Source organism: Mesoplodon bidens, assembly GCF_964165515.1.
Source record: "Mesoplodon bidens genome assembly, chromosome: 2".
Taxonomy (NCBI): Eukaryota; Metazoa; Chordata; class Mammalia; order Artiodactyla; family Ziphiidae; genus Mesoplodon; species Mesoplodon bidens.
The window spans coordinates 85,706,059-85,732,278 of record NC_138177.1 but is presented as its reverse complement, the minus strand read 5'-3'; the positions used below and the strand labels follow the sequence as shown (position 1 = coordinate 85,732,278).

The 26,220-nt window shown below is 37.4% G+C and overlaps 2 protein-coding genes and 1 long non-coding RNA gene across 3 annotated transcripts in view; 1 reads left to right on the top strand and 2 right to left on the bottom strand.

Annotated features, from left to right (window-relative positions):
* RSBN1 (round spermatid basic protein 1) overlaps positions 1-3,884 on the bottom strand; it is a gene marked incomplete at its 5' end in the record, with an annotated part of 43,362 nt that extends 39,478 nt beyond the window's left edge. The window contains 2 exon segments of the mRNA XM_081222474.1: positions 3,178-3,841; positions 3,843-3,884. Of these exon segments, the coding sequence (XP_081078600.1) occupies positions 3,178-3,841; positions 3,843-3,884 (706 nt within the window).
* Positions 2,907-13,958, top strand: LOC308609125. Its single transcript, XR_014014270.1, has 3 exons — positions 2,907-3,075; positions 5,426-5,516; positions 12,708-13,958. It is a non-coding gene; the product is annotated as an uncharacterized lncRNA (long non-coding RNA).
* PTPN22 (protein tyrosine phosphatase non-receptor type 22) overlaps positions 5,515-26,220 on the bottom strand; it is a 60,620-nt gene continuing 39,914 nt past the window's right edge. Inside the window, exons 12-21 of the mRNA XM_081222481.1 lie at positions 25,613-25,689; positions 24,648-25,465; positions 22,889-22,972; positions 22,631-22,740; positions 20,527-20,554; positions 17,059-17,142; positions 16,457-16,572; positions 14,010-14,040; positions 10,323-10,400; positions 5,515-5,984 (exon numbers count right to left, since the gene is read on the bottom strand). Of these exons, the coding sequence (XP_081078607.1) occupies positions 5,920-5,984; positions 10,323-10,400; positions 14,010-14,040; positions 16,457-16,572; positions 17,059-17,142; positions 20,527-20,554; positions 22,631-22,740; positions 22,889-22,972; positions 24,648-25,465; positions 25,613-25,689 (1,491 nt within the window). The 3' untranslated portion in view covers positions 5,515-5,919. The remainder of the gene's footprint in view (positions 5,985-10,322; positions 10,401-14,009; positions 14,041-16,456; positions 16,573-17,058; positions 17,143-20,526; positions 20,555-22,630; positions 22,741-22,888; positions 22,973-24,647; positions 25,466-25,612; positions 25,690-26,220) is intronic.

Here is a 26,220-nt window from a genome sequence, read left to right as displayed (position 1 = left end):
TATGGGTTGGAGAACAAATTAGTGGTTTCTAGGGGTTGGGGAAGGTGGGGAGACACAGGAAGTTCTAAGATTACAAAGAGAAAGCACAAGGGGGATCTTTGTGATGATGGAATAGTTGTGTACCTTGATTGCAGTGGTAGTTAAACTAATCTACAGGTGTTAAAATGGCACAAAAGTATACACACACCATTGTACCAATGTTAATTTGTTAATTTTCTGGTGTTGATATTATACAATAGTTATGTAAGATGTAACCTTTGGAGGAAATTAGTGAAGAGTAAAGACCTCCCTGTACTATTTTTGCCATTTCCTGTGAACATATAATTATCTCAAAATAAAAAGTTAAAAGAGTTTCTGAAAACCTGCGGATAAGGGAAGGGAAGACATAGTTCTGTAAATAACAAGGGTCTAGCCACTCTCCTTATTAATCTTAGAGTTGTTTCAAGGATCAAGCGTGATAAAATAACAAAAAGCAGTTTTAACAGTACTTAATAACAGCCAGACACTTAAGTGCTTTCCACATATTGTCTCACTTAAGCTACAAACAATCTTATAAAAGAAATACCACAACCCCATTTTACAGACAGGAAAACTGAAACTGAGGGAGCTTAAAGTAATTTGTCCATGGTCACACAGTAAGTGGTAGAGGCACGATTTAAACTCAGATTGACTCCAGAGGCATGCCTCCAGCACATCACTATAACGAGTATAAAGATATTTAGTGGAAAAACAAAAGGTATCCATCAAAGTGTAGTGCAAAAGCGTGGATTAAACAAAGGTTAAACCAGTTTATTTTCTGTAAGATTCTCAGAACTTTAAAAATGCCAGTGTGTGTCATATAGCTAGGAGGCTATTGTTTTTTCCCCAACATATTTGGCAAGGGAATCTTTCCCTCCAGAATATATAATCCAACAGTCTCTCATTCAAAAGTCAAAATGTTTACACTGGAGTTATTGTGGTGATCATTTTGCAATATATACAAATAATGGATCATTACTTTGTACACTTAAAAATAATATTATGTGTCAATTATATCTCGATTTTTTTAAAAGTTAAAATGTTTAAATGACCTAATCTTAACCCACTTTCCTCCTTCACATACTAGCAAACCACAAATGCTTGGACTGCACTGTCCACTGTGGTAGCCAAGAGCCAAAAGGACTATTTAATTATAAATTAATCAGAAATAAAATTTAAATTTCAGTTCCTCAGTCACACTAGCCACATTTCAAGTCTTCAAGATTTGTTCAAGGGCCACATATGACTAATGGCTACCATACTGGACAACACGTTTATAGAAAACATTTCCATCATCATAGAAAAGTTCTGTCAGGCAGCACTGGGTTAAAAGTTTGTTTTTGTTTGTTTGTTAAAGACACGGCCTCTGCAATTTTCAGAGACGCACACTGTGTTATGAACTATTATACATGTATTTGCCGCTATCCTCCCATAAAAGGGGGCTAGGTCAGAAATTCTTAATAGGACGGCTACTGCCACTCTGATGCCAAGGCACAGGGAAAAGATAAGCAAAGAAGTGGAAAAAATGAATAGCAAACAGAGAAAGCAACATCATGCAGCTGGAGGATGAAGCTTGAACTCAGATTCAGGAGACCTGGGTTCTACTCCCTATTAGATCAATGATTTTTTTTTTTTTTTTGGTACCTGTTACTAATTAACTGTGACTAGACAAGTCTCTTCACTACTTTAGGCCTCAGTTTTCACTCTTCAACAATACAAATTTGACTTGGATGATCTCTAAGATTCCTCTAGCTCTGTACAGTTGAAACACACAAAAACACATACACACATGAAATGAGAAGGTGAGAAATACAGACACAAACAAAAGAGAGCAAGATCATTGCATATTAGTGGTGGAAACTGGCATTCCTGTCAGTTTGGCACAAATTCTACTCCTGAGGATAAGACTTGGATACCACCAAAGGAAGAAAGATTTAGTTCAATTCAATAAAAACTTACTGAGCAATTATTTGCAACAAACTGCACTACCTGGAAGTAGCACCACACACACACACACACACACACACACACACACAAATTAGCCCTAGGTTAAGACCAAATATGTGGAAGAAATCCAAGACTCACCAAACTTGAGATTGAAAGACTAGTTCATTAACACGTAATAACTGCCCCAGTACTAAGAAACATGGAAGTATTTTAAACTCTTCTTGAGGAGACAACTCTAACAAATTATATAAAATCATATACAAAGTAAAAACACATGGCATAATCAAAATTCTTATCCCTCCCCCCACCATACCCTTCTTCTAAAGAGAAAGTAAATAAATGCTACAGGTACTTGGGAATATGAAAACAGCAATTTTGGTCAACCTAACTTCTCTAGAACCCACACTCAGATAGTCCTACATTTTCTGGGCTAAATATTCTTGACTTTAGTGAGTTTATTGGAAATAAATAAATTCTCCATCTGTTGCACCGGGCAGATGAAAAAGCAACTAGAATTCTTGTCTCTACTATCTCCTACTGAAGTTTTCAGAGGCTTGGTTGGTCCTATTTTCTAGGGATCAAAGGGAAGAGAAAACCTTCCCTATCCCTTTTCTGAAAATTAAGATTTCATATGAAAATTAAAAATGAGTTTTACTTCCACATAAAAAAGAACCAAGATAAACTGCGTTCGATATCTCACCTTGCAGAAGCTAAGGCAACCAGTGAGTCGAGCCTAATCTCGGTACAAATTCAAACTCCTTAAAGCCCCAAACCATACTCGTGAATATAGTGGGGCAGAGGAGAGTGAATATTCAAGCTTTCCATCAAAGAAAACAAGGAAAAGAGGGATTTCAGCGACAAGCCTTTACTTTAGACAGGCAGTTTTCAATACCCCACCTACTAAATCCCACGCCAAGGACCGCGCGGCGCGGAAACCCTGGCGAATTTGAAAACAAACGTTGGTAAAGGCTCGGGGAGGGGGGACTGGTAAGGGGGTTAGTAACTGACAGCTCGGCCTCGAAGCGAGAAGCTTCAAGTAGGTCAGACGGTGTCAACGGTTTGCAATCCAGGATCCACCCCAGTGGGCTTAGGGGAGTAGAGCAGCAGGAGGTAAGCAGGGAGCTGGAGTCTTTCGGGGCTAAAGGGGCGGGATATTGCAACAGAGAGAGACCTAGATAGAGCCCAAGCTCGGGGCAGTTCGGCTGCTCTCACCTCTCTTGGGGGCCTTGATTAGAGGCACCCCTCCAGTCCTCTCGCCGTTTTCCTGCTTGTCCTTGTGCTTGAGCTCTCCCGGAACGCAGGAGCCGGGGTCACCATCAGAGCCGCGGTGGTGATGGTGCTTGTGCCGCTCCTTGTGGCCCTTATGCTTGGGCCCGGCCGCGCTCACCGTCAGGGGTGAGAAGGTGAAGAGGGCCGAAGTGCCCGGAGCCGGGAGCGGGGCAGCGACAGCGGGCCCGGCGGGTGCCAGCGAAGGTGGCGGCGGAGGCGGCAGGAGCAGAGGCTCAACAGGGCCTGGGACGGTTGGGGCTGCATTCGTTGGCGGCAGCGGCCCGGGATGTTGGCGGCTGCGACGCCGCCGGTGAGGGGGAGCGAGAGGGGGGTCCTGGCTCGGCCTCCCCCGCTTCTCCTGAGACCCCCCACTGCTCGCTCGGCGCTGCCGCTTCACTCCCCGCGGCGAGACCCCAGCGTGGGGTTTCTCCTTCCCCTCTTTGTCCGGCTCCTCCTGCGCCGCCACCGCCCGTACTATGCGGACCGCTCCGACCTGCGCAGCCATTTCACCCACAAACACACATTTAAATGGCCCGACCGCCCCCCCGTCCGCGTACCGCGCAAGCGCCGCCCGCGCACGGCCCGCTGGGCATTGGAGTCTCTCCCCCCACTCTCTGCTTCTCGGCCATTCTTCGTCCAAAGCTGAACATGGCCGGAAGCAGTACTTCCCGGAGCTTCTCCGCAGGGCCCTCCAACCGGGCTCTATTGTAAAGCACTCTGGGCCGCGCGGAGCCTCACGGGAGCGGTAGTTCTCCGCGCCCCCGCCGCGTCGCTGGCTCGGTGAGCCGAGGAGCCGAAAGGGAGCGTGCGCCGAGTCACGCTTCGGGCTGCGACGCAACCGCCGCTGGGCGGAGAGTTGCCGCCAACCGCCTTAACGGCCGAAACAATGTTAATGGCTTTCAGTCTGTCGGCTCGTTCCCATTATCGTCTCCGTGTGCCCCTTCGTCATTTTACACGGAGGAGTTGGTCTCCATAGTTACTTTTCAATTTCTTATTCCTCTCATAACCTTTGTGAGGTACAAGAATCCCCGGCCTTTTACCCCTGGACAAACGATGAGATGCAGAGGAAAAAGGAACTTGGTAATATGTCAAATGAGGGCGATTTTGCTTTAAAATCGAACGGAGCTGCAAATCAGACATTTCTGAACCTCTTCCTGGCCACTGATTGCTATGGTTACAAGTATAGGCGCGACAAGGCAGGTGCAAGAACTGCCTGGGAGCCTGGTGAGCGCCGCCCACCTCGCCGTCGAGCCGCATCCCCTCTAGTGCCTGGAAATGTATAGAGTTCATCCATTATTTTGAATCCTTCCCTACAATTACGGGAAAATTCTAGATGGAAAAACATGTTTTGAAATTTCTTAATAAGATTTTTTTCAAATCGTAAGTATACGATTGCATAAATTTGAGAAGTGTGTCTACCAGAGAACACTCCAGAAATCGTCACTACTCACCAAGGTGTCCGCCCAGAAATTTATTTACAGTTTGATCGTCACTTTACATTTTACCGCCTTGATAAAGATATTTGGAAATAATTGATTACAATAAAGTACTCAGATAAAATCTCTGTGGTTTGATGACACTAGTACCTGGAAAAGTACTCAGCTCGATGAACACTATAAAGTTAGTTTAAAAACCAAAAAGTTTATTGAGCACCTCTTGTGTACATTACACTACAATAAACAGGTAATATTTCATCCAGTGTGTGCCTTCATTGGGATTCCTAATGAAAAATATTGAAGAACAAATGCTGTTTAAGTATTTCATTTTTTAGAAAGTTATGAACTCTTTAAGTGAAGTCATTAGGATGTCAGAGGAATCCTTTGTAATAATTACCCACTAACTTATGTGTTACATAAAATTAGATTTGAAAGATCAACTTTAAGATAAGGCAGATCCATATTCATATAGAAAAAAATTTTTAACTAGTAGTGCCTCTAGTTAGTTGGATATAAATTGTACATGTTTATATAGGACCTTTGAAATGAAAAAAAATGCCACCAAAAGATAGCTACTTTGTTGATTATTCTTCTAGATTTGGTAACTGAATAACATTGGCTAAACCTTGTCCGGAATGTGCTTGAACATCTTGTTATTTGGTATATCCAAACGAAAAACTGATTACTGTCATTACATATATATTGTATTCTCTTTAAATATAACTTCTTTTTCTTACTACTCTTGTTTCCCACAGCACTTGGAAAGATGTATACTCCATTTAGGCAAAAATAATTCCCAGGGAATAGTCATTGTTACAAGCAATAATTTTATACTGTAACCACAAGGTAAGATTTTTCAAAACATTTTTTATGGTAACTTCTGAAAATATAGACATTTAATTGAGATCCAATTTTTACAAATCTTTTAAAGTTTATATTTATGTAGGAAAGTAAAGTAGACTAAAAGTAACTTCCAAAAAGGAAAAATAAGTCCATTGTAAAACTTTCTCATACAGCATTCTCTATACATAGCTTAAATGACAAACTCCTATTTGTGCTTTCCAACCCGGTGTAAATGAGATGAAAATGTAAAACTTCTGACATTTATTTGCATATTGCTTTTAAATGCTATTAACACATTACCGTATCTTCATTGTAGATATTATGAATATACAGCACTTATTCTAGCTAGCAGTATTCTAGTAGTTTCATTTGCAGATTCACTTGCAGCTGATTTTCCAAACTTGTGTTAAATATTCCAAGTTGATGGTGGGTTCCTTGGTCCTTTGGGTTTTGAAAAACGATTTGCAAAACCTGGGAACAAAAATAAAATTGAATGAAAAAAGAAAGATTTCTTATACAGAAATGAACACTTGGATTTTAGAGTGTATTATAATATGTGCAAATACATGGATTTTTTTCTAAAAGGTTAGACAGCATCTTTGATCAATTTAGTAATTTTTTGTAAAAGCATTCTAGTAATTATGTTAGTGCTTAAATGATAACAATAGAATACTAATAACATTTTAAATTTGTAGAACACTTATAAATTTAATAATGGTAATAATTAGATGATTGTAATAGCCTTTGGTAATTCAGCATATAGTATTCTTTTTTCCCAGGTTTATCAAAATATTATTGACATATGTTTGTTTACATGTGACATGTAAGTTTAAGGTGTACAGCATGATGATTTGATACATGTATATATTGTGAAATGATTACCACATTAAGGTTAGTTAACACCTACATCCCCTCACATAATTGTCTACTAGTGTGTGTGGTGATTTTTTAAGATTTTTCTTTTTAATATAAGATTTTACTTTTAACAGCTTTCAAGTATATAACACAGTACTGTTAATTACAGTTGCCATGGTGTACATTAGATCTCCAGAACTTATTCATCTTATAACTGGAAGTTTGTACCCTTTGACCAACATTTCCCCATTTCCCCCGCCTCCCAGCCCCTGGCAACCACCATTCTACTCTGTATTTCTATCAGCTAAACTTCTTTAGATTCCACATGTGAGAACATATAGTACTTGTCTTTCTCTGTCTGATTTATTTCACTTAGGGTAGTTCCCCCAACATCCATGTTGTCACAAAAGGCAGGATTTCCTTCTTTTTTGTGAATGAATAATATCATATATATATATATACATAATAATTCAGATAGTCATGTATGTATATATAGAGTCAGCCCTCCCTATCCTCAGATTCTGCATCCACAGATTCCACATCTGTGGATTCAACCAACAATGGATCAAAAATATTCGAAAAAATATTTCCAAAAAGTTCCAAAAAGCAAAACTTGAATTTGCCACACACCAGCAACTATTTATATAGCATTTACATTATACTGGGTATTATAATTAATCTAGAGGTGATTTAGAGTAAACAGGAAGATGTAGGTAGATTATATGCAAATACTAAGACATTTTATGTAAAGGACTTGAGCATCCTTCGATTTTAGTATCCACGGGGGTCCTGGGACCAATCCCCCTTAGGACTGGTACGACTCTATGAGGATTTTTCACTGTGCAGGGGGTTGCACTGCTAACCCCATGTGTTGTTCAAGGGTCAACCATATACATATATCTCTCACATCTTTTCTATCCATTCATCTGTCAGTGGACACATAGGTTGTTTCCATGAATTGGCTATTGTAAATAATGCTGGAATGAACATGGGGTGCAAATATCTCTTCTGAGATAATTTCATGTCCTTCAGATATATATTCAGAAGTGGGATTGCTGGATCTTTAATTTTTTGAGGAACTTCCAGACCGTTTTCCATAGCGATTGTACCAATTTACATTTCCACCACAGTACACAAGGCTGCCCTTTCTCCATAGCCTCACCAACACTTGTCTCTTGTCTTTTTGATAATGGCCATTCTAATAGGTATGATGTGATATCTCGTGGGTTTGGTTTGCATTTCCCTTATGATTACTGATGTCAAGCATCCTTTCATGTGCCTGTTGACCATTTATATACCTTCTCTGGAAAAATGTCTATTCAACTCCTTAGCCCATTTTTTAAGCTGATTGTTGGGGTGGGTTGTTTAATAATATCCTTTATCTATGTCTTTTCACCCACCACCCATTCATCAGAAAAACAAAACTGGGGAATTTAAATTTCAGAAAAATAAGCGCTATTGCTTTAGAAAATTATTGTATTAAATTCAGTTGTACTTCTACTTTGACCCAGAAAGCCCTCAATTTACTCAGAGATTACGTTTGAAAAGATTAGAAAAAATAAAGTATTAAACAATCCTGAAAAACTAATAATAAAACTAAGTGGTTAATTATTTTTATTTCTCTCTCTCCTCAAACACTCCCCTCCAGGCCTCCCCCACCCCACCCCCCACACACACAGAAGGAGGATGAGGAAATTTTGCATAACCAATGAAGGCTCTTTCTGGATGCCTTCAGAATATATGCAGGTTGATGACATAGGTTCTTAATCACTTTAGCAACATATGACTTTTCTTTGATAGCGTTATATTTTCAAGGTACTCTTACACTTAGCAACTTTAAGGGCTCAAATTGAGCAATGAAAGAATCTAAATACAAAGGGAAAACAGAGAATGGAAAACTCAAAGATGATTAATTTCATCATCTTATAAAATTGTGGGAATTATATACCTTATAGAACTGATGAAAATGATCAGCTGGTTAAAGCACCCAGCTCAATACCTGGCACATAGTAACTACTCAAGTACTGCCTAAATCTGAAACACCAAAAACTATGCCAGAACTGGAAGACAAGGAGATTAGGGAAGAGGGAATGAAAAGAAGATAAAAACAAGAAATCCACTAAAATTTATTAATAGTGGTGGTAAAAAAAAAAAAAAAATTAGGGGGAGGGGGCGCACAGCCTAGTTCCTGCACATTTCACTCCTCTGAGTGGTAAATAAGAAGATAGAAGGAAATATATTCCAGGTTCAATAGTTTCACACAATAGTCACAAAATTATCCATTCAGTCCAGATAGCTTGATTGTAACTGAAGTGGACTGAGAATAGAAGTAAGAATATAACACATAAGTACTAGGTATCTGAAATTTGAGGAATAGCTACATTCAGTGTTTTTCACTGATCAATACTCAATAGTTTAGAACAGTAGTGAGCTACCTTTTTTGCATGTAGGACAATTCAGGAAAAATAAAAATGTTTATAAACCACAAATTTTTTTCATTCTAATTTAAGTACTTTTTGAGTGAAATGCCCTTATAATGCCTCTTTTATAAAAGAGAACCAATGAAAAAATTAGGTGCTGCTTTTTAAGTAGATAAAATGTTCAACTTTGAGAAGAAACAACATGGAGACAGCTGTACAATATTTTATCCTCATATTACATCACAGACTGTTGTAAAGTTATATGGGCCATGAGTTATTCAAGTGGTGTCTCTGACTGAGAGAAAAGAAGGAAGCAAGGAACATTTGTGTTCCAGGTAAAGTTTGCTGCTTTTTTCATAGGTTATATAATATTCCACATGAACTTTTTAACTAAATGATTTCATGAGAATAATAACTTTTTTCTAATTATAACATTTTAAACCTTAGAGTTAATGTAATCCAAGTAAAAATTTTAAAGCCCAAGAAACAGATCCAGAGAGTCTAGTTGAATACTTTGCCATGGTGAGATAGGAACCATAACCCCAACTGCGGCAGAGATTGCTACCTGTCCACTAAAATTTTTCCTTGCTTCTTCTTCAGGAATAGAATAGTATATGGGAAACTGTCTGCCCAGCATTATTGCATTTCCCAGTGTCTTTTACAGTTTGGATATAGCACATGTATAAGTTCTTTTCAAGGGAATGTGAGCCGGCATAATGTTGCCTCTTCCAGGCCAGTGCCTTAAGACCAGAAAAGGAGGCCACACCTCTTCCACATTTTTCTCTCATCTTCTTGCCACCTGCAATCTGAACGTGGCAGCAACAATTCTGATCATTCAGATAAGGACAATACCATAGAGCAACAGTTCTCAGGATGTGGTCCCTGGGACCACTGGAGGTCCCCCAGACCTTTTCAGGGGGTCTGCTTTTTGGTTAATAATAATTTTTAGTAGTAATATCCTATATTATTTGCTATACTCCTTACAAAAATTATAGTATACATAATACTACCTTAAATAGTATCATGAATTTATGTTATATAGAATAATGGAATGCTTAATATAAAATTATTTTAAATTTATAGCTTATACTAAAGAGCAATTGGGCAAACAGTTCCTTTAAACTGTCAGAATTGTGTTTCGGCGCCTAATGTTGCATGAGTTACACAAGATTAGATAGCAGCATCTTCTGTTCTTTTCATCACGCTTGTATATTTTTTTATAACTTTGCTTAGATATGAACTAGAGTATTATGGCATTTCAGAATTTCTTCATTTGGCTTTCACATTCATTTACTACATGCCAACATGATCATTTGGTACCTAGTTTTATTTTCCATATATGCTAGGCAATTCAGGCCTATGTAAGATGTAAGAGTTAGCTGAGGTCAAAAATAAAAAGATAAATGGCATGAAAAAGAATATAAACATAAGGACTTATACATGCAAACTTAAATCATATTAAAGTTGTATCTCTTATACTGTAAATAATTAAGATAAATATTTTTTTAATTCTGCTGGGAAGTAACACACATACCAAAATTCAAAAAGGAGCTGGAGTTATTTGACTGAACAGAGTCTGCAGGATTGTTTGATGGGGAAGAATTACAGATACCTAGAATCAAAAGAAAAAAATGTAAGGGAAAGAATGGATACAGACTCAGACCACATAATTGTTGAGATTACACATTTCCTCCAAATTAATTAATACTTCCAGATAAACATATCGCTATCAAATGTAACAAAAGATAGATGTTTACAAATGGGTTGACACTATAATTTTCTCATTTTTGTGTGCATTTTTTTTAAGTTTTCTTTTCTTTGCAAACAGATTGTTTGTATAATAAACCCAACACTAGAGAGAATCACCAAAGGATACAGGAATACAATCCATTTTACTGTGAATCAACTTTTTTTGGGATTTACATTTTGGCTTTCAACTGCATCTTACTTTGCACTCTGATCGCTTTTAAGTACACTTTTAAATAATTTGTTCTCCACATTAGCTCAACCGTGACAAGTCTGTGATTTTTCTTCCACCATCCTCTACGCCTGTAATATCTTTCTTCGCTTTCCAGCCTACTTTTTTCCCATTATGGATGATTCTAGTTAGGCCCAGAATCTGCCCAAAAGCACTGTTACGTTGCTTTGTTTTGCTATTTTAGCTACCTATAGGCAGACTTAAAAATATATTTCTCTTCCCAGCACCTTAATATATTCATGTATCAGTATCTGCCCAATTCTGAAAACAATCCAGTGAAAACATGGTCCATATTTTTTTATTTATTTATTTTTTTGCGGTAAGCGGGCCTCTCACTGTTGTGGCCTCTCCCGTTGCGGAGCACAGGCTCCGGACACGCAGGCTCAGCGGCCATGGCTCACGGGCCCAGCCGCTCCGCAACATGTGGGATCTTCCCGGACCGGGGCACAAACCCGTGTCCCCTGCATCGGCAGGCGGACTCTCAACCACTGTGCCACCAGGGAAGCCCATGTCATAGATACTTTTATGCTGCCTGCTCAGCATTAATTCCTTCTTCTGATAATTGAACTTGAATTTTCCTTTAAGAAACCACCCCTCTCCAATGTTCAGCTGCCATACTTCTCGTGGAGCTCATTCAAACCTTAGATGAAGGAGCTGACCTATGACTAGGGCTGTCAGCTGGTACTTTGCCATGGTCACACCAGTTGTTTAGGTCTGACCTCATTCCTTATTGGTCAGCGTCCACATGTAACAATTGTTGAATGTTAGGTATGACACTATCCTCTTAATCCAAGCATTAAATATACTGGCAATAATTGGTTTAGGTTTAGCCAAGACAATCAGGCCCAATCAACACTAGTCATCAATCAGGCTGTTGCTTGAGCAACCAGGAAAGAGCTCATTTTTTTCATCATAAGCCTGAAATCACATGGTAAAAGCCTGCCTATGAGTGAGCTAACAGAGTGAAACAAAGTTAGGAGATATGGAATGAGATTTTACATCTCTAATTACATCATTTGAACTCTTGGTCATAAGCCAATAAATTCCCCTTTTCTGCTTAAGCTAGCTTAAGTTGGGTTTTCTGTCACTTGCAAATGAAGGATTTCCTAGCAGCTAAAGTTTCCCACCAAAAGTAGGCATCAGGTGGCATAGCTGACAGCTTCAACTCTTGTCACCAGCAGCCAGAATGATCTTTTCAAAAGACGGATCATGTAACATCTCTGTCTAAAACTCTTCTGTGACTTCCCATTGGGTCATTAACATGACCCATAAGGATCTAACTACCTCTCATCTCTACCATCTTTTGGACACACCTTACCCCTCTCTCCTCTTAATACCCTGCAGCTATGATGGCTTCCTTTGAGTGCCTACAACACACCAAACTCACACTGTTCTGTTCACCATCACATACCCAGTGCCTTGCAGAATGCCTGGCATATAGGAGGCACTCAACAAGTATTCATTGAATGAATGAATGAAAGAAAGAGCCTGACACCAGGCTTAGATGATAACTTAAAACAACAGGTGAAGAATCCTAATTTCGTTAAAAGTAGGACCAGTAAGTCATCCAGGCTAAAGGGAGAACATATAGAACTCAGGAGGCATGGACCATCTAGAAGGGGAAGAGAACACATGCAAGTAAAGGCAGATAAGTCTAAAGCTTCAGGATCAATTTTGGGGGCCAGATTTTGTTCTTAATTTAAGGACAGAAGACCAGAGGGTGAAGGCAACTGCGAAATAGAAATTAGCATAAATCTAGAGAATGACCTGGGAGCTCTTACTTAGAAATAAGACTCAGAGTCTCAGACAGTCATACCATATCTCACAACTATGCCAACCTAAATCTACCTGAAGTTTCTTTATCTTTGTTTGATATCCCCAAGACAGGGTTGGAGCTAGAGAGAGAAAGTTTTTTGGGTTTGTTTTCTGCTTTTTTTTTAGAGAAAGAAAACTGTAGGGACTTCCCTGGTGGTGCAGTGGTTAAGAATCCGCCTGCCAATGCAGGGGACACAGGTTCCATCCCTGGTCCGGGAAGATCCCACATGCTGAGGAGCAACTAAGCCCGTGTGCCACAACTACTGAAGCCCACGCACCTGGAGCCTGTTCTCCGCAACAAGAGAAGCCACTGCAATGAGAAGCCTGCGCACCGCAACCAAGAGTATCCCCCGCTTGCCACAACTAGAGAAAGCCCATATGCAGCAACGAAGACCCAACGCAGCCAAAAATAAATAATAATTTGAAAAAAAAAGAAAACTGGGTGTTTCATAAACTAAGCTGATCAAATCAATCTTTGGCTAGCTATTCAAGTTACTCATTTCTTTGCTTTTAGCTGTTTTATTTCTTATGTTATATACTATAATATCCTCTTGCAGTGTTTAAATTCTCTTTTGACTGACTTTAGAGGAAAGAGTATATTTTCCAGTCATGCTTCAGCCCATCATAGGTAAGAAATCAGTTCACTTCAGAGATCAGGTGTGGCGGCAATGAAAGCAGACTAGCACAAGTTTATGGACAGGGAGATAGAGTGAAAAGAGTAAGATTCAGCTATAAACCTTCTTACTTAGATTATACCTTAAATCAAGTTTTCTCAGTGCTCTTTGTCCCACCCTAAATACCAGTATAGTACCAAATAGCTGTTTGGTCCTTGATGACTAACCCAATGGATCAAATTTGTAAAAAATATACCACCACATTTTATATACTTTGTAGTTGAAAATAGAAATTTCTAAGATAATCAGTTTCCCACAGTTTCAGGAGTCTGGGTTTTGTTTTTATTACAATATAGGAAAAACAGTAAGCAACAGACTTTTATTGCTAATAATATGTGGTAAAAATGGAAATGTGTCAATACTTTGCTTATTTCATTGAATCAACACATTTGTTTCACAATATGCTTTGCTATGACTACTTTCAAAGAAAGTACATCTGAGGTTAGACTGCTGGGAATTTTAAATAACACACTAGTATGACGGTATCTTACCATGGGTAGAAAGTGCCAAACATCATACTATTATTCCTGTGTATCAAACAGAAACTTTCTTTCCCCTTACTCCCTACCCAGTATTAGCATTGTGGAACCTAGCAGACTACAAGGCCTAGGGGTGATTGTTCTGATACATAGGACCCTAACAAGGTTCTGTTTAGGAATAATATTGTTCATTTTTTCAGAGTGGTTATGTAAGGAAAAATTACATAATATTGAAAGTGGTATGTGTATTCTAAAAATAAGTAAAAGAAACTTACTCTTTTTCATGTTTCGCAAAATTTTCAAACTCTACAAAATGAAGAAAAGGAAAAAGTGAGTTTTTTCCCACTTTAATCAACTAGAAATATAGATTTCAGTCAAAAGGATTAATTTCTTTAAAAATGGATATCAAATGTACAAAATTATTTTTCTATCTTGCCATTTTTTAATTCAGTGCAAAGTCTCCACTTGATCTTATCTTGCTACATTTTCCACCCATATAAGAATCACACTATTTATTTAGAAATAGTGCTATTGTTGTGTCGGGGGAAAGATGGAGTTCCTACCTGTCTTCTTTACTAGGCGACCATTCCAGGACCCACAATGGCTTCTGAAGATAGCTGTGATACATTGCCATTCCCATTCAGGCCAAAAAATTTTGCCAGTCATTTTCTGTACTCAGTTTACTGAGGTTCACTTCATACTGTTAACCATGCTACTTTCTTCTCCCTCTTTCAGCAAACCCATGTCTTCTGCCTCCTTTATGGTGAAGTCTCTAACTTAACCTCTTCTAGGAATCTACCCAGATTTCTTCTTTTCTTCACATTTCCTCAGGGTGTATGTTTTCAGTTTGTTCCATAGTATTTTACTTTTTGATAATTTTCATGTTGTTTCTTATATAGGCATCCTAATAGATCAACTATACTCTTCTCAAGGACATTTAGATGTCCTTTATGACACATCTATTTTCCTAATACTTAGAAATGTAATCTTCTATATAATAGATATTTAATAAATTTTTTTGAAAAATTTTATTTAGTTTTTAAATATAGATTATTTCTAATTCAAAATATCCTAGTAAAAATGCTCCCATCTTTGTTTTCCATCTACCTAGTTTCTGATCCTCCCCCCACAGGTAACCATTGTTGTTAGTTTTTATGTATCCTTCCAAAGTTACTTATGAATATATAATATAAATATAGATCATTTTTCACCCTTTTAAGCAAAAGTTAATAAAATATATAAAAGTATATTGAGAGTCCTCATTCTTTTTTTAGCTGCATAGAATTCCATTGTATGCATATACCATGATTTATGATTTATTTAATCAGTTCCCCTAATGATTAACATTTATGTTCCCAATTGTCTACTCTTATAAATAATGGTATAATGAATAACCTGGTATATATTTCATTTCATATATGAGCAAGCATATTTGTGGGATAAATTCCTAAATGTGGAATTGTTGGGTCAAAGGATGTATGCATTGGTAATTTTGATAGGTATTGCTAAATTGTCCTCCATAGAAGTTATACCACTTACATTCCCACCAAGAGTGCAAGAGTGTGCTTATTTTCCCATAGCCTTCCTAACAGAGAGTGTAGTCAGACTTCGGAATTTGCCATTCTGAAACATGAAACACAGTATGTGACTGTGGTTTTAATTCATATTTCTTTTATTATGAGTGAGGTTGAACATATCAAATGTTTAAAGGTCAGATCATGCACATTTACTTATCTTTGAATTATCAGATCATGTATTTTTGCTCACTTTTCTTTTAGGGTTATTATTTTCTATGAATTGCTAAAGAAATATATAATATTAAAGAAATATAGTCCTTTGACTATGATGCCAGTTGCAGATATTTTTTTCTCCAATTTGTTCTTTGTGTTTTGATTTTTAAGGTGATTTTTTGTTGTTGTTTTACCATGCAGAAATTTTCTGTTTTATTTAGTTAAATTTATAAATCTCCCTTCTTATGGCTTCTGGATTTTGAATCATAGTTATAAAGATCATTCCCACTCCCAGGTTGTAAAGTAACCTTTCCAGGTTTTTTTAGTACTTTGATGGGTTGGTTTTTTGTTTTTTAGCATTTAAATCTTTTATCCAACTAGAATATATCTTGGTATAGCTGTGAGGTATAGATCCTACCTTTTTCCCTCTAGGTTGTTATCCAGTTGAACCAACAACAGTGATTAAAACATCCATCTTTATTCCCTGACTTGAAAGGCTCCCTTCATCATATACTAAATTCCTATACATTTTTGGATCTATTTCTGAAGTTCTCCTTCTGCTCTGTTGGTATGTGTTTCTTTTCATACACCAATATCCTACCATTTTAATTATTGAGGCTTTACGATGTGTTAATATCGGATAAAGCTACCCTTCTTTCACTGCTTTTATTTTTATTTTTATTTTTTCGGTTTACTGACTATTCTTGCTCTTTTTTCCCCCCATATGAACTTTGGAATCAATTTGTCTAGTTTCAGGGAAAAAAAGTTGATAGTTTTATTGGGCATGCTTTAAGTTGTTGGTTTTTTTAAAAATTTTTAGTTTCCCTCCATTAATTTTGATTGTTGTGAGACCAACAGTGAATATCAGTGAAAATATTTAGTCTAATTTTTCATCTTAATGCTGGTGGCCCGGGGTTGGAGTGGCAGGGGTAGGGAGACTTTCAGTAATGGAAAGCCTCTGGCATATTTCCATAAACTCCTATCTTCTTTACCTTACTCCTTGTGAAACATTTTCCAGGAGTCTTCAATGTCTGTTTTGAAGATGTTGAATTTTCCATGGTGTTACGACAGCTAGTAGAATAAGTCTCTACAGGTTGAGCCTGCATACCTAAAAAAAAAAAGTGTTTTGTTGCATAGCTTCTTAAGCCTTTAGATTGTATACAGGTATATATTCAGTAATTCTTAGCTTGACTTTTTTATTCATTATTTTTGCAATGCATTATGGGATTTTTAAATGTATTATTATTATTATTATTATTATTATTATTATTATTATTCGGTGGTACGCGGGCCTCTCACTGTTGTGGCCTCTCCCGTTGTGGAGCACAGGCTCTGGACGCGCAGGCTCAGTGGCCATGGCTCACGGGCCCAGCGGCTCCACGGCATGTGGGATCTTCCCAGACCGGGGCACGAACCCGTGTCCCCTGCATTGGCAGGCAGACTCTCAACCACTGCACCACCAGGGAAGCCCCTAAATGTATTATTTTTATCTTATTTAATCATTCTTTGTACCTTTTCCATTTAGATCCTACTTTATTGTTAACCTTTAATGGTCTCATTTTTATAACTTTTTTGAGAGAGCACTGCCACTTACAATCTTCATCAGCAACAAGGAAGGACTCTAAAGTTCTTTCTGGCAGTGGAGGTGGCAGGGAAGAAGAACGATCTTGGTGTCTATCTATGAAAAGAGTATACAACAAAGCAAAAAAAAAAATTCATCAATTAAAAGTCCTAAGTCAAGATCCCTTTTTGAGACAAAAATCATATGATATTGCTTATACATGGAATCTAAAAAATGGTACAAATCAACTTATTCACAAAACACAGAATCACAGATGTAGAAAACAAATTTATGGTCATCAAAGCGGGGGGGGGGGAGGAATAAATTGGGAGACTGGGATTGACATATACACATTACTATAATAGAATAGATAACTAATAAAGACCTACTGTATAGCACAGGGAACTCTACTCAATACTCTGTAATGGCCTATATGGGAAAAGAATCTAAAAAAGAATGGATATATGTATATGTATAACTGATTCACTTTGCTGTATACCTGAAACTAACACAATATTGTAAATCAACTATACTCCAATAAAAATTATTATTATTATTATTTTTTTTTCTTTTTGCGGTATGCGGGCCTCTCACTGTTGTGGCCTCTCCCGTTGCGGAGCACAGGCTCCGGACGCGCAGGCCCAGCGGCCATGGCTCACGGGCCCAGCCGCTCCGCTGCATATGGGATCCTCCCAGACCGGGGCACGAACCCGTATCCCCTGCATCCGCAGGCGGACTCTCAACCACTGCGCCACCAGGGAGGCCCAAAATTATTTTTAAAAATCCCTTTTTGGTATTGTATAACTTTTCCAATTTTTCAATATTAACCTACAACAGCCAAATAAAAAATTATCTGAACATTGACTGGAGCCTCAAGAACTTTGTTATTCTAGCTCTTTCGCCAATGAGCCTATGCTTCATCACAAACTTGTAGCTCACTTCAAAAGTATTCTTCAAAAGAAATTGAACCTGAATTTAGTCAAGCTTCTAATCTTACTACAATTTTACAGAGAATCCTGGAGATAGAGGAACATGTTAAATAAAACCATGAGGATACAAACAGCCAAATCCAGAATATTAGCAATCTTAAGGACAAATGGCCCATTCCCTCAACAAATAAATGGCATGAGAAAACTGTTACAAACTTTAAAAGGCTTAAGAAACATATAAACCAAAGGCAATGTGCAGATTTTGTTTGAATCCAGCTTCACATAAACCAACTGTAAAAAGACATGTTTGAGACACTTTGAGAAAATTGAACAAAGTCTGGATATTAGATAATATTAAGGAATTATTATTAACTTTATTAGTGTGATTACTGCTATTATGGTAGATTTAAACTGTGTGTTTGAAAATTTCCATGATAAAAAATTTTAAATAATGGAGCTATTTTCCCACAATGTAAGTCCTAGAGACACAAATGGTGTTCTATTGATGTATGCTTCTCATTATACAGCGCTAAGTATAATTATATACTTTATTAATGTCTTTTGATAAAAAATTTTTTGGCCACACCGCGTGGCAGGTGGGATCTTAGTTCCCTGACCAGGGATCGAACCCGCATCCCCTGTATTGGAAGCACAGAGTTGTAACCACTGGACTGCCAGAGAAGTCCCTATTAATGTCTTTTGAAAATGAGTATGTGGTTAAGTGCTAGAGTTTTATCTGTCTTTGGTCATTGGGTTTTTCACGTCTTAGGACTTACCTATAAAGCAAGTTCTCTTGTTTATTCCTTATATGCTGGGTAATATGCAAAAATTAAGTGCAATACTTATTTCCATCACCTAATACAATAACTGGCATATAGTAGGCATTTGACAAATATTTGATAACTACTCTGAAGTAGCTTATCACCTTCCCGTTTGATTTCAGGAAATATTATGAGACTGTAACTTTCAGGTAGCGATATCCTGCCAAATACCTTCCCAAAATACCATTTTCATCTTAATACTCCCCTGACGAAGAACCTACAATGCTTATTACTTACTGAATTAAATTTAAATTCTTCTGCCAAGCTTCGTGTGTGATAAAATACACGTAACAAAATTTGCCGTTAATGACATTTAGTACATTCACAGTGATGTGCAATCATCACCACAATCTAGTTCCAAAATTTTAATTGTCCTGAAAAAGAAACTCCACACTCATTTAGCAGTCTCTCCCCATTCCCTCCAGATTAGATTGGCAACCACAACTCTGCTTTCTCTATACATAGATTTGTCTGTTGTGGATATTTCATCTGCCTAGCTTTTAAGTCCTTCAGAATTTTCCCACATTTTATCTATCCAAATTTATTTTCCATATTTCCCTATAATAGAACCTCTGTTGCAATTAAATTAACCTACTTAACATTTCTCTGTACCCATCATGCTTATTTTTACCTTTGAGTCACTGTTACTCTGATCCCTGCTCCTGGAATTCCCTCTTTTTTCCTCTATCCATATTCTTAAATTTCTTTCACCCACTCAAGCCTTTCCTAACCACTCCAGTGATACCTTTCTTTATTCCAGATTCCTGGTGATGATAATCAGTGCCACATAGATTATCACTTAATGGTTCCAAGTGAGTGTTAATTTTGTCTACCCAATTTGAATACATATATAACCATTAAGCAGTGCCCTTTCTTAAATATCCTGCCTATTCTAACACTGTATAAGGCACCTGGAACTTGCTTAGGAAATGTTCATTTAATAATTACCTAATAAAAATTATAATAGGTAACATTTAATGAGAGCTTATCATTTGACAACCACTGTGCTAAAAGCTTTATATGCTTTATCTCACTAGATCCTCACAAAAATCCTCTTAGAAGGGGAGTTCTATTATCCTCATTTTATAAGTGAGAAAAATCGATAAAGTATATAATGTAACCAAGGTCATAGATTTTGATAACTATTGGTAGGCTGGGGATTTGAATGAAAGTCTACCTGACACCAAAGCTCATGCTTTTTAACCTCTATGTTATACTGCTTATTTACGTATTTGAGCAATATGTTAATATGAATAAATGTGTTAAGGGCAACTACTACCTGTTATAATGTATGTAAAGTACCCATCAGTGTTCAAAGGATGTTTGTTGTTGATGTTGTTATTCAATGTATAAAACAAGCAAGAAAGTACTAGAGAAGCAGTGGCAAGTTAAAGACCTAAGTGACCAGAAATAACTTTTTAGAATCACACTGTTAACAATGATAAAACCAGTAAAATGGAACTGCTGCAAAGTTTTAAGAGATTGTATCTAAAATACTTTGGGTTTTTTGTTTGTTTGTTTGTTTTAGGGCTATATATCAAGGAGCAGAATTCTAAAATCCTGTCTTCCTTTTGCCCTTGACAAAACAAAACTACTAGCCTAGGAAAACCAGAAATAAATCAATAAATAGTGGAAGCTATTATGGAAACCATGCCATCTCCTGAGGTGAATTACTCTAAACTTAATGAGCCATTCTTGCAGTACAAATTCTTAGGGCTAAATGTCATCTAAAGCCAAAGAAAATTTTTTACCTGATTTGGGACTCTGAGGTTTTACACTCTGAAAAAGAAAGAAAGTCAAAGTGAAAGAAGAACATCTATACAAATCTATAAACTCAAAGCAATAAATAGCATTTTAAAATTACATTTCATATACCAATAGAGATAGTTATGAAATGTTGACCCTATTTTTCCTAATTTATAAATGTGCTGAACTGTGAAGAATCATCCACTCCTACAGTGATTTGTATATGTCATGAATATTGGCCCTAAATTGATCCTTTTTATAGTTATTTCCTTCCTACTCAGAACATTTCCCTGAAAATTTAATTCCAGGTAAGGTTGTTGCCACTGAAATTACTTCATAACACTGAAAAAGTAGTGATTATTCTTTACTCTGGGAGTTGTTAAGATAAAGACCATTAGCAATTATAATAACAGTTACTAGCACATTAAAAGTGTAATTTAAGGGCTTCCCTGGTGGCGCAGTGAGTGGTTAAGAATCCGCCTATCAATGCAGAGGACATGGGTTTGAGCCCTTGTCCGGGAAGATCCCACATGCCACAGAGCAACTAAGCCCGTGTGGCACAACTACTAAGCCTGCGCTCTACAGCTTGCAAGCCACAACTACAGAGCCCATGCGCCTAGAGCCCATGACCTGCAACAAGAGAAGCCACCGCAATGAGAAGCCCATGCACCACAACAAAGAGTAGCCTTTGCTCGCCGCACCTAGAAAAAGCCCGCACGCAGCAACAAAGACCCAACACAGGTAAAAATAAATAAATAAAATAATTTTTTAAAGTGTAATTTAAAAGGCAGGGAATATTTGCCCACCAGCACTGCAATTGTAAGCGTGTTTAAATGTTTTAGTTAATTCCTTTTCTGATCTCTGAAATTTTAAGACAGTTGGTTCATAGAATTATATACTAATGAATAACAGATTGTTCAAGGTACAGGTTTTTCTTCTAGAAGCAGGAAACATTATTCCAAAAGGTTTATCTTAAATAATATAGACATCTGTTATTTATTTTTTTTAAAAAAACTACTCTCTATGTTATCACAGCTAACAAGAAACAGCCTACCAGATGACTGCTATGAACAAGCAATCTACTTATGAAACAATTATTTTTGCCTTAACTGTCCTTAAAGAATAAAGTCGGGCCTCCCTGGTGGCGCAGTGGTTGAGAGTCCGCCTGCCGATGCAGGGGATACGGGTTCGTGCCCCGGTCTGGGAGGATCCCATATGCCGCGGAGCGGCTGGGCCCGTGAGCCATGGCCTCTGGGCCTGCGCGTCCGGAGCCTGTGCTCCGCAACGGGAGAGGCCACAACAGTGAGAGGCCCGCATACCGCAAAAAGAAAAAAAAAAAAAAAAAAAAGAATAAAGTCAAATGTTTCTTCTTTCACTGTCTTCCTTGATCACTTCCAACCTGAAGGGATCTCTCACAGTTTCAAAGTTCTTATCTTCCATATGGCATTGATTATATTTGCCTTGTTATAATAAATACAGACAAAAATAAAGACTTGTGTACACATGCTATATCCCCACTACTGAACTATAAGTTTCTTAAGGGCAATAATTGTGTCTATACATCTTTTTATCCCCCACATCCTCTAGCACATTGTTTTATAAATAGTATTCGCTTAGGATTTACTAAGTGATGGGTGTTAAAATAAAAGGAAGGGGCTTCCCTGGTGGTGCAGTGGTTAAGAATCCGCCTGCCAGTGCAGGAGACATGAGTTCGAGCCCTGGTCCGGGAAGATCCCACATGCCGCAGAGCAACTAAGCCCGTGCTCCACAACTACTGAGCCTGTGCTCTAGAGGCCACAAATCACAACTGCTGAGGCTGCGTGCCACAACTACTGAAGCCCGTGTGCCTAGAGCCCACGCTCTGCAACAAGAGAAGCCACCGCAATGAGAAGCCCGTGCACCGCAACAAAGAGTAGCCCCCACTCACCACAGCTAGAGAAAAGCCTGCATGCAGCAACGAAGACCCAATGCAGCCAAAAATAAATAAATACATAAATAAGTAAATTTATGGAAAAAATATATATATATAAGGAATAGGACTATAGTCCGTTGAATCCAAGTGAGTAGAGTCAGAAAAAAGTTATTGACCTTGCTTGGTCTAAGTCTTACCAAATCATCAAATTTCTTTGATTCAGATGTTCTACTACATTCTAGTGATGTTCCAATTTTTACCTTCACAGCTGAAGATAAAGATTTGGGAACATCCAGGGGGAATTCTCCTGTAAAAAAAGTAAATATGTTTCCATTTTAGTGCTGTAATTTTAGAGAGCAATTGTTACTCAGCAATAGCACACAAAATATTGAGAGGACTTAAGGAGTAATATAGTTAATGCACAATTTATTTTACACTTACTGAACTGTACTTACCAGCTTCCTCTACCACAATAAAAGATTCAGGTGTCCGTTCCGGAAGTGGAGGGGGAATTTCATCATCTATTCTTGGAGAAGTTGCTATCCAAAATGCCCAAAATATAATCAAAATGTTTAATTAGAAAAATCCAAAGAAAATTCTTATATTCTAATCTTGATACAAATTATGTCAAGCATCATTAATATATTTAAGCTGGTACCTGTTCACTCAAGGAGAAAACAACATAAATTCTCTAATCCTAAATTGGAAACCCAGGAGGATTTTGATTCTTCTTCAAGAGTTATCGTTTCTTTTAAAAGCTCAAAGGTATTTTGTTAAGTCAATGAGTATCAGTTAACATAATGTAACATCTTATATTAATTTAGGAAGCTTTGGATTGTTTTCTCCATAACTCTTTTTTTTTTTTTACATAGAATATACAACATCATAAAGCACGTTGACATGCCAAAGATTCAATGACAGAGCAGGTAAAAATCACAAAGATTTTAGTATCTCTTCTTCATTCTTATAGAATTAAGAATATTGATATTTTTCCTGTTTACAAAAAAATGGTATAACAAGGTTTTCTATAGAAGTATTCAGAATTTTTATAGAATTTAAATGCTATTATGAGAAACTGCCACCAGATGGCATACATGTCAATGTTGCTACAATCCTTGAAGATAAGGATTTGGTTTCTAATGCTGACACTCAGGGAAGTTTAAGGAACTATAGGTATCTAGAAAAATAAAATTTCTTCAAATCATAAAAGAAGATCAAAGTATGTAATCTTTCCTTCTAACCAAAGAAGAAACTAGATCCAGATGAAATATTTTTATAACAAAACTATGCATCTACGTATCTATTGAGGAACTCTGGACAGTAAATAATGTCATAGAGAAAAAGCTTTCCCTACTTCCTACCTAGGTGGACCGTTCTTTATCAATTTCTGAAGACATATCTAAGAGAGTTAAACTTGCTTTAACTCTTCTTTCACAACATCTTCTTTCATATCAAACTATTATAATTATCTAACCAAATATTTACTCCTACTTTCAAACCACTCAGTAATATGAAACAATATGCATAATATGAAAAAATACAGAACTATAAGAGATAAAATATGAAATTAAAGTCATATAAGATTAAAATACCATACAGAATACTGAACATATATCCTCATCTATAAAGTTATTATAAAAGGACAAGAGGAAATCAAGTCCTCCTCTTCCAACTCCTGCAGGAAGAGAATTCAATTCTTAGCAATCTGTTCAATTTAGTATAGACACATGATTCTCTAACAAAAATTCTGAGTGACCATGTGGTGCTGTTGATCAAATCTTTTCTGATGTTCTTTTGGAAGTTGCTTCTGCATGCTAAGGATAAATTGTGGACTTTTTTTTTTAACATCTTTACTGGAGTATAATTGCTTTACAATGTTGTGTTAGTTTCTGCTGTATAACAAAATTGTGGACATTTGATAGACACTTCTAGGAATGAGGACTGCTGCCTTTAGAAGCACGCCTGCTGGCGTAGGTCCTGTACCAGATCTGATTGCCTCTACTATTGCTTGTTTCATGGAATATTATGTATTTGTTATTGCTATTTTCAACTCATCACATCATCAAAACACTCATGGAATTTATTTTTTTGAGGAGGAGAAAAAGGAGAAGGAAGCAGAGAAGAATAAGAGGGTGGGGGGGGTAAGACAAAACCAAATCTTATAGAAACAGAGTCAAATCTAAAGTGCTGTACAAACTTTTAAAAATAACTTACCTACTACTGCTGTCTCTTGGTTCAGTGGTGGGGGGAAATTGGTCGGAGGATTCAGTGCTAAAGAATCACGTGAATTGTAATAAGGAAAGAGGGTTGTAGAAGATTTTGGCAGTGAAGAACAAGGTAAAACAGTTTCATCTTGCTTCTCAGGTAAATCAAGAGACATCTTAGAACCAGCACTACTTGGAGACAATGATGAAAAATAAGGATCTTCTACTAAAGACATGTAAGAAGGTACTTTAAAAACACCAGAGTCATGCTGATTTGCATTAGAGGCATTGCACATTTGATGCTTAGAGTCATACGATGGTGAGTAATTCAGTTCTGCTGAAGAAACATGCATCACTTTTTGAGCCTGCTCAAGACAAGAATTGTGTGGGTGAGATTCCAAATAAAAACTTTCCTTGACGTCCAACTCTTTGGTGTCTCTCTGTTGCATCAATTCAAAGGGAGTTGATTTGGTCCGCATTATTGGCCCCTTTAAATTAAAACATCTTCCTGCTGCATTTACAGGTTTAGAGTTAGGATGTGCTCCAAACAAAATGGAGCTCAAGTCCAAACTTTGATGCTTCTGAAGAGGCTCCCCAGCTATTGGGAACACCTTTCTCTCCCATTTCATGGTTGTGTCAGCATTTTTGTTACAACCACAATTTAGCTCCAAAAACTCTAAAGAACTGCTCTGTTTAGAAGGGTGCATTACTAACCCTTCCTTTTCATTTATTTCAGAAATCCTGAGGTCAAAGGAAGAAGCTTCTGCACTTTTCACCCTTATCCTTCCTTTGCTCTGTTGGTTCATCACTTTTGCTTCTTTTATGATGCTGAAACAAAAAGAAAGTAATGATGATACCATATTCCAAAGAGGTCTCTTCCCATATCCTCTTCTCAGCATCACAATGAGATATAAGCGTGAGATTTTCCTCCCAGACACAATTAGACAACATTTAGATGTGTAAAATTATACTCACCTTTTTGGTAAATTAGGAGAATAAGAATCTGCTTCTAGATTGGGATTTTGCTTAGAAACTGAATACTTTGCTTGAACCTTCAAGAGAAGTAAGAGATTGTTTTTTAGTGAAGCAATGGCCACGAGAGATTTTAGCATTCATAAGACTAAAAAGGTATTTTTCAGAAAATATAAAGATTTAAAATAATTCATGAAAGTCATATGAGTTTCCAAAATATTGAACCCAGCAATAACTTGTTCACATACTGAAATCTAAAGGATTAAAATAAAGGATTAAATAGTGTTATAGAAATTAAGAAGGATTTGCTTATAGCATCATCTTTTCATATGTGGAAGTTCTAAAATGTTGTTTATTTAAAATATAACTTTAGGGCTTCCCTGGTGGTGCAATGGTTGAGAGTCCGCCTGCCGATGCAGGGGACATGGGTTTGTGCCCCAGTCCGGCAAGATCCCACATGCCGCGGAGCGGCTAGGCCTGTGAGCCATGGCTGCTGAGCCTGCGCATCCGGAGCCTGTGCTCCGCAACGGGAGAGGCCACAACAGTGAGAGGCCCACGTACCGCAAAAAAAAAAAAAAATATATATATATATATATATATATAACTTTATT